Source organism: Chenopodium quinoa, unplaced genomic scaffold (assembly GCF_001683475.1).
Source record: "Chenopodium quinoa cultivar QQ74 unplaced genomic scaffold, ASM168347v1, whole genome shotgun sequence".
Lineage (NCBI taxonomy): Eukaryota > Viridiplantae > Streptophyta > Magnoliopsida > Caryophyllales > Amaranthaceae > Chenopodium > Chenopodium quinoa.
The window spans coordinates 908,553-917,523 of NW_018742467.1; the positions used below are offsets into that span (position 1 = coordinate 908,553).

General features: G+C 29.4%; 1 protein-coding gene across 1 annotated transcript; it reads left to right on the forward strand.

The window, feature by feature from the left end:
* The first annotated feature begins 4,442 nt into the window (after positions 1-4,442).
* On the forward strand, positions 4,443-7,525 carry LOC110719028 (homeobox-leucine zipper protein ROC8-like). Its single transcript, XM_021897943.1, has 5 exons — positions 4,443-4,589; positions 5,601-6,023; positions 6,387-6,488; positions 6,572-6,781; positions 7,154-7,525. Exons 1-5 carry the CDS (start codon positions 4,443-4,445, stop codon positions 7,523-7,525), a joined length of 1,254 nt encoding a protein of 417 aa, XP_021753635.1.
* The last annotated feature ends 1,446 nt before the right edge of the window (positions 7,526-8,971 follow it).

Genomic DNA, 8,971 nt, shown 5'->3' on the forward strand with positions numbered 1-8,971 from the left:
AAAAAACACTACTAATTATGACCAAGGGACGGGGGTAAAATATTATATAAAATAGACACATCACATAGCTGAAGTAGAATCCATGTGTTCTAATGAAGATAATCCCATGACTTTAAACATAATCTTTTTCTTCATACTCCTCCTTCATCTGCCACTACTAGAAAACAAGGAACTCTACACAAGCCAAGGGTGAAGAACAAGAAAGATAAATTATATTCTAGTTTCCATTTTTCCAGGTTGAAGAAGCATAAAGGATCAAGCTTGGAAGCAAATAAAGGACTTAAAAAAATGATAAGATTAGAACTATTAGGTTAAGAAATGGGAGCAAAATTTTGAACATAATGGGAGCAAAATTTTGGAAAACAAGTTAAGAAAAACTTGAAATAAAGGACTTAAAAAATGATAAGATTAGAACTATTAGGTTAACGGATTATGCACATGCATTGAAGCTAAGACTCTAAAGTCCAGCTCCAATAAGAAGTTAACTAATACTTTAAATATTATGTGTTTGATTTGATTTGTTAGATTTATTAGTGTGATTAGTAAATGTTTATAATGCATAATTTTTCCAAGAAAGTAGCGTCAATATTTTGGAAGAGTTTTGTTGTATTTTTGTTATGTTTTGACCCCTTTTAATTGAGAAATAACCGGGGGGGGTACTTATGGAAAATAAGGGGTTATAGTGTTTGTTGTGCATGGAACACATGGATTTAGCAAGAGTCGTACTATGGAAACTTAGGCAGTAAAAAAAAAAACCACAATATGTAAAAAGGTAGGTTTGAGTGTAGTAGACATGAGTTACTTGACATATGAAGAGTGCATCTGGTGCAAGTAAATTGAACTTCTAATTGGAAACTTTATTTGCTTTGCTTAATGCTAAAGGTTTTCCTTAACTCTTAAAGGTTTAGGGTGTTCCAAAGGTTCAAGAGTTGGGCCCTGAAACTCTAAAAGAATTATTGGGCAGTTTGAATGTTGGATTTAGGCCTTATAGGGTTTGAGGAATAACATTGAATTGGGGTTTTCAAGTTTGACTTTAATTGGTTTTTATGACTTGATTTAGGGCTTTAAGATGTATTTTATTCTTTTAAGGCTAGGAGAAAGGTTTTAAGGGAATCAGAAACATGCATTGGACATAGAAACATTTTTTTTTGGGGGGGGGGGGGTGTTTCGCTTTTTAAGTGTCTACAATCATGCATACTGGCTAGGATTTTCCTTTTAAAAATATTTGTAAATTAGTATTGACCATCAAATGCGCCCATAGAGAGATACATTTTGCAATATTAACCGTGAAAAATATCCCATCCATCCAAATAATACCCGACTAATCTCATTTGCTCAAAATTTCCACACAACTTTAATTATTATTATCATTGATTACTCATTAGAAAGGAATTAAAATAAATAATTAATTTTTAAAAAACAACTAAAAAATGTAAAAAATAAACATCAATATTAATCCGACATTGTAGCAATAATTTATTATTTATAAAGTAGTAACAAATATGATCAAAGTAACTACGCAAATAATGCGAAAAGTCAAAACGTGTAAGATATTGTGTGACAAAGGGAGTGTAATAATAAATGTTTTATGGAAGTTGCGACATTGTTTAAAAATGATTTGTTTCCTTTATGATGGGTGATGGTAGCGATCTGTAAAGATTTTTCTTCTGATTTATTAATTAACGAAATTTTCATAGAATTGAAAGTTTATGGGACATAAAAAATATCTAATCGGATTCGTATCTGATGGATGCAAAATCAAAATTGGGTTAAGTCATCTGGGATTTCTTTTTGTGAAACTTTACAACAATTATTTAGTTATAAATAAGAGAAAATTTTTGTAACAAAATAGTGGTATTTACGTTGGTGATGGTTGAAGAATAATGGCATACCAGATAGGGAGTAAGGGTAACAACGATCATCAAGAGAAGAAAATCAAACACAACCTCACATCTAAGCAACTTCAAAGGCTGGAAGAGTAAGGATCTTTACTCCCTCTAAGAGCTTTCAATTTTTAACCTTTTACGTAACTGCCAATGTGATTTTTGTTATTATTCTACAAATTTATTCCACTTGGTATCTCATTTGACATTTATTAATATACAACTTGGAGAGTGGATTTTAGTTTTCACTCAGCTCCCACACCACCACCACCACCCCCCCCCCCCCCGCCCCACCCCCATATTCAAATATGTTTGTTTTGATTTATAATTGTTATACTAGAATTTTCTTTTATCTTTGAACATTATTGTTATAGATTTCAAATTTATCATTTCTTCTCTATAAGAATTTTTCCTATCTAATATCGTTAATAAATACCAATAAAAATGTAATGGAAGCTACTTCAATGCAATGATATTCATATTTTTAATACAGTATACAATAAGTGAGATATGTGCATTCAAAACGATAGTAGGCCAATTGTTAAATTTGAAAATTTCGGGGTTTAAGTGGAAGAGAGAAGGCCAAAAGAATGTTTTGGAATTTGAGAGGGAATATGAGAGTGATGGTAAATTTTGGATTTTTTTTTTTTTTTGGGAGGGGGGGGGGGTGTTGAGTAAATGAAGATTGTATTTAGCAATCTTATTAAATTTTGATTAATATGTTTTTCCACAACAAATATCATTTTACTTAAAGGAATCCATATGAACACATAGATATGAATCGTTGATACAACCAATAAAAAAAAAAATGTTGACAACTTAGATGAAAATTTTGACCGTAATTTGTTATTTGCTCATAACATAAAACTTTTCAAAACTAATTTAAAGGTGTTAAAAACTTTTGTTATATATGTGTTTGTCGAAAAAGGTAGAAGAAAGTCTTCAAGTAAAACTGCTTTAATTTGATTGATAAAGGCTATGCATAAAAAAATACAAAATAAATAAAAGTGATTGGCAGGGCACAGGGCCCCTAATTTTATAGGGCCTTTTCAATTAAAGCCCAACCAAACTAAAAAAACACAAAAATAATAAAACAATTCAAAAGTCAATCATTCATTCAACGTACAGTACATCATCGTTTTCTCCGCAAGACCACGATCAATCTACTACCTTCCATTTTCAATATCAAACTTTCCAAATTCCAATATCCAATTTAATTTCATTACTTAAATATGAAATTTCCATCACTTTTTCTATTCCATATCTCATTTAATGCTAAATTCTCATTAACTTCTTATTTTACCTAAAAAATAATTAGTAATTATCTCACCTTCCTCTTCCAATTTTCAATGGAAGAATTAATTTTTCAGTCTTTACCATTACTTCTCTTGATTTTCGTTTATTATCAAACGACTAATCCTTTTTTACCATTTATAAATTTCTAAGCAATTTCTACAACTTTTGCTCAAAATTATCTTTGGGAGAAAAAAAAAAATACGATTTATATATTGTTTGATGAGATTCGATATTTCTGTTTTGGTTGAGGAGTTGTCGATCACCTAACTTGTTGGGATTTGGGATAGTTGGACTTATAACTAAGATATATATATGACTATTATGATATTATTTTTGAAATTAGATTTAAGTATTATAATTTTTTTTCCGTTAGGGATCATTTTATAGTTTAGAACAGGGCCCCGAAATTTAACGGGACGGTCCTGGTGATTGTGTTGATAGTAAAAGTATGGGGAATTAGATCCTCCCCAAGTAGGTAGATTGCTATGTTGGAATGCTAATCCCTGAAAAAGTTATATAAGGACCCTTTAAAAAGTCTATTGGATATATATCTTTAAATTTTTTTATTTTTTTTTTCAATTTTTTAGGATGAGACTAATTTATGGGATAGTTGAAACAATTCATATTTTGAAGATTTTGACTTTCTATAAAATAGAAAATTTTATATTTATAGTACAAACAAAGGGTTTACTTGTTACTAATATAGTCTAGTCTCTATTGTTTCTTTAGATCCCTGGTTTCACTCCGATAGTATCATAGATCAAGTCAATGCAAAGGAAATTAATGCATTTTTATACTATTCAAACTATTAATAAAATTATAATCAAGAAATAATAATATAATCTAGATTATATAATGCAAAATTACACACACGTCTGGATCTTACGGAGCCCGTTCATTCATCACATGATTCAGGGTTGATCATAGAATAGATTCTCTTCAAATGAACCAACCTATCCTCTTTATAGGACTTGCTTATATGGAAGTTGGACAAAAGACACATTTGAGTATGAATTTTAATCTGACATATATCTGCACCGCCTAATCATATTTGGTACAGTAATTCTAGTTCTCTTAATTCTATCAACTTAATTCAAATAGTTGTTATCAAATAACTTGAAAAATGTTGTCAAATGAGCACAAAATATTAAGCCCATTTTGTGAAAAAAATGTATGGTTAAATCAAAACAATTTATGCCTTTTTTTTTTTTTTTTCAAATTGCCAAATTTTATCAAAATTGTTATATAACTAGATTTACAATAATGACTAGCTTTTTTTCTTGTCAAATAAGATTTTACCAGGGATATCCATATCCAGATGAAAATCAACAGCACCTACTGGGGATGGAATTAGGATTGGAGCCTATAAATATAAAATATTGGTTCGAGAACAAGAGAACTCAAATACAGGTTGACATTTCTTTCATACCTTTATCTTTTTTTTTAAGATAAAGTTTTTGCTATATATGTGTACTCGTAACTCGTATGTTTAATTTAAGACCCCCTCTTTTTTTTTTTTTTTTTTTTTTTTTTTTTTTTTTTTTTGTCTGTTGCAAAATGAGCATTATGAAAATATTTTATTGCGTTCGAAGAACGATCGCATTCAATGTGAGAACAGTGCTATCCGGGAAGCACTAAATACCATGGTATGTCGTTCTTGTCAAGGTCTGCCCTCTTGGAATGACAATACTAGAGTCTAGAATTCATCAGAATTTGCAATTAGAAAACAAAGAGATAAAGCAAAGTGTACGTTCTGCGTATTTAGTTGTGTTTAGTTATTCCTAATTAAATTTGTCTAACTAACAACACATAACAATTCCATGAATACAACCATGAATTAATGTATTTACGTGATTGTCACAATAGTATATATTAGTGTAAAATGATTTTCATACAATGTTAACTTGAGAAAATGTTGGAAGTGTTGCACACAAAAAAGAAAAAAGAGAAAAAAAAAAAACATATGAAGGTTCTAAACGTCTCAACTCTTTCATAAGTCTTATATATTAGTGTAGGAACTCTTATATACCTTATATATAAATATTGTGAGTGAGTAAATTGTCCTCATTTTTGTTATTTGATTTTAATGCTTCTTCAATAAAACGCATATACTACGTACTTGTATTCATTTATGTCTGAATTAATATTGATAAGTCAAATAAAACGTAGTTTAATTGCAAATAAAAAACTATTGTAAAATATGTATAAAAATTTAACGTTTTTACACATGAAAATATTTTGATTAGATATATATGAAAACATCCTATTTCTTGTCCTACCTATTCTTAGATACAACAAGACATCGTAATTTCTACTTTTGGCAAATCTTGATGTTTATTACATAGGAAGTTAACTCAATTAAATTAAGATATCCATCATACATTAAGAATATTACCCTTTAAACATTAATGTTTTATGCAGATTGGAAGGGTGACAAATCTCATAGAAAATTTCATTGGTAATCCTGAATTAAGTTTGGCATGCAACATACCAAGTGGAAGTGACAACCTTATCTCTACAATTGATTATTTGGCTAAAAATGGCAATGTTGACAATCTTGACTCTGTTAACTTGCTAAATGCTCATCCAGAGTTTGAAAAGATAGTTATGGCTAAGAATGCGGCACGTGCCATGGAAGAGCTCATTGATCATTTAATCAATGATAATCCCTTTTGGATAAAATTTCAAAACAATGGGAATTATGAGTTTGATAGTAACAACTATGACAAATTTTATTATGGGTCTAAAATACAAAGGGATCCAAAATCAAGAGTGGAGTACTCAAAGTATTCTGATATAGTTACCATGAATGCCAAAGTGCTAGTTGATCTCCTCTTAGATTCAGTAAGTTCAAAAATCTTTCCTTTATCCTTTTTATATACTTCCTCCGTTCTAGTAATATTGCAACAACTGGAGTTTTGCACTATTCATCATGTTTATTTGACCACAAATTATGATTTGATTTATATGTTAAGTAAAATATAGTCATGTGAGGTTTTGTTAGATTCGTCTCATACAATCCTTTCGCAATATCAACTTTTTATAAATTTTATTCTTATATTTATATAGATATTTATCGTATAAAATGTGTTTTGGGATGCGTAATTTCATCCTAGTTGCAATATTTGTGAAACAGAGAAAGTATTTAATTATGAAATCAATTTATTTAAAGTTTCATTTACTCTAGTTTTCATTCTAATTTTGTAGGATCAATGGGTTGATAACTTTCCTACCATTATTTCGAAAGCAACAACTGTTAGTGTAATAGAAGCTGGTTCATTAGATAATCGAAGTGGCTCCCTACAGCTGGTAATATGTCCTCTTGTAGTAACATCAAGTCCTAGAAATATTTCATTAACTGTTTTTTAACTAAATCAGAAGAATTAATGCAGGTTTACAAGAAAATGCATAGTTTACCACCAATAAATCGGCCAAGGGAATATACATTACTTCAACATTGCCAAGAAATTAAGACCGGTTTATGGGTTATCGTAAATGTTTCCTATAATATGTTTGGAGGTACTTATCATAATGCCCCGATTCATTATTGGAAGCATCCATCTGGATGGATGATTGAACAACTGCCTAACGGAATTTCTAAGGTAAGATTTTTTTATTTTTATTTAGGGATTGTGTAGCATGTGTTAAAATTCTTACAACTGCCTAAAACGTCACAGTTTAGTATGTATGTTACTAATGGTAGTTTTCTTAACATTAAAAACTAACTTAAAATTATAAACAATTATATGCTTAACTAGGTTAAATTGATAATTATTATACATATTAGCCAAAAAAATTATAAAATTAATATATGAATTATTGTTTATTTAAAAATCACCTCAAAAATTTTTAGTTTGAATTTTTTTTTTTTTTTTTTTTTTTTTTTTTTTTTTTTTTTTGCTTCTTGCATATTACGCGATTCTTTTTGCCATCGATAAGTTAATTGCAATTATCTTTTTTGACATGTCAAGCAGCCTATGAATCCTAATGAGAGAAGTGAAATGATCTTTCAAGAAATCATGACAGGACCGTATGAATCGTTAATAGTATATGCAGCAATCAACGAACAAAACATGATAGGAGTAACTAATGGCATGGACTGCTCAAGTATTCCAATTCTTGCCTCTGGTTTTGCGATCACACCTAATGTTATTGGTGGAAGAGCTGCACCATCAGCCAGTTCGAGTGTTACACATTTAGGTGGTTCTTTAATTACCGTAGCCTTTCAGGTACTAGCTTGTAGCTCATTGGATACAATATATGTGGGTGATAAGCCATCAAAGGCTACTAAAATGGTAAATAATGTTGTTAATACTTTAAAAGTTGTATTTAAAAGGCCAGTTTAAGCAACTATAGCCCTCTATTGTAATATATAAGAGAATTGTTTAGTTGTTTTAAGACCAGAAGTTTAAAAACTAGTTTCTTCTAATAGTTTGTTTGATTTATAATAATTAATGTTTTTTTATTTTTACTTAATTTTTTTTTTATTATGTTGATTTTAGTTGAGAATAGTCTCGTATCATTATAATTAGATATATAGTTCCTTTGACATGTAACATAAAATTATAGACCTTAGGCCTAAACTTTTTTCAAAAGCAAGGCCCTTGGGCTTGAACTATATCTGCATTCCGTGTATTGCTTTACAAACCAATTTTGGACTTTATCATTGTTATTAATTGTCTCTTCATGAATTATCTTCATGTAAGAGATTAAAAATCATAATTCTTACCTTATGATCGATGCATGAGTTTTTATTTTAATCCTTCTTAAGAATCACCCACCAAAGGTCTGTTAGAAATAAATTAAAGTTTACCTTATCAAGATGATATATACCGTTATGTCAAAAATTGATGCTATATACCATATCTCATCTCATTCATACAAAGTTTACTTTTGTATTTTAATTTAAAAGCTTTATAAATAATTAAATAAATTAAAGGACTTTTTGTGAAGAACTGTCTTATATAAATAAGTTTTTGTGAAAAACTACCTAATAAAAAAATGTTGTAAAAAAATACCTTTTAAACAATAGATGTTATAAGAAACTACCTTATTAAATAATTAATGTTGTAAAAAGCTACCTTTTGCCGAATTATTATATTGCATAAGAGACATTTAATGACCCATATTCCATCATTTTTTCTCCTTTTTCCACCCAATTTCTCCATAGCCCCTTTATAACCTCTAATTCCTCTTATCTTTCATTGTTAAATTACTCACATAGTAGCCACTTACAACATTTAGTTTTTATAAGGTAGTTCTTTACATCAATTTTTTTTATAAGGTAGTTTTTAACAAAATTTGATGTATAGATGGTAGTTTTTCACAAAAAAGTCTAAATCAAACCTTCATGATAAATACAATGTAGAAATGATATCCCATTTGTAACCCACATTGAAGAAACAAAAATATTTCGTCCATTGTATAAGGCTATGGGGTTACTGCATTAACATATAATTCTGAGATGGAATCTCTTTGAACTTATAAAGTGAAAAATCATGGTCCGTGGAAGGCTAGGCTTAGGCCATTTAATATGGTATCACAGATTCATAGCCTAAGTTGGAATTAGATATGTGACTTGGGCTTCCATTAGCCTATGTAGGGGTATGTTAAGCCCAAGAACAAATCCGCAAGTAAGTGGATGTTTTATCCTAAATTACATGATTGTAAAGTGAGAGGGCGGAGTAGTATTGGCTGGGATGTGTATCTCACATTAACAAGAAATTTGTGTCCACTAATTTGAAACACTCATAATAATTTTTATAAAACCCCATAATAGTAATAAATTAATT

Excerpts from the sequence above, each read along its gene's own strand:
- LOC110719028 (XM_021897943.1), top strand. The coding sequence starts at position 4,443 with ATGACTAGCTTTTTTTCTTGTCAAATAAGATTTTACCAGGGATATCCA. Across the intron at positions 4,590-5,600 it reads ACAAGAGAACTCAAATACAG|ATTGGAAGGGTGACAAATCT; the intron begins GTTGACATTTCT and ends TGTTTTATGCAG. Across the intron at positions 6,024-6,386 it reads TTGATCTCCTCTTAGATTCA|GATCAATGGGTTGATAACTT; the intron begins GTAAGTTCAAAA and ends CTAATTTTGTAG.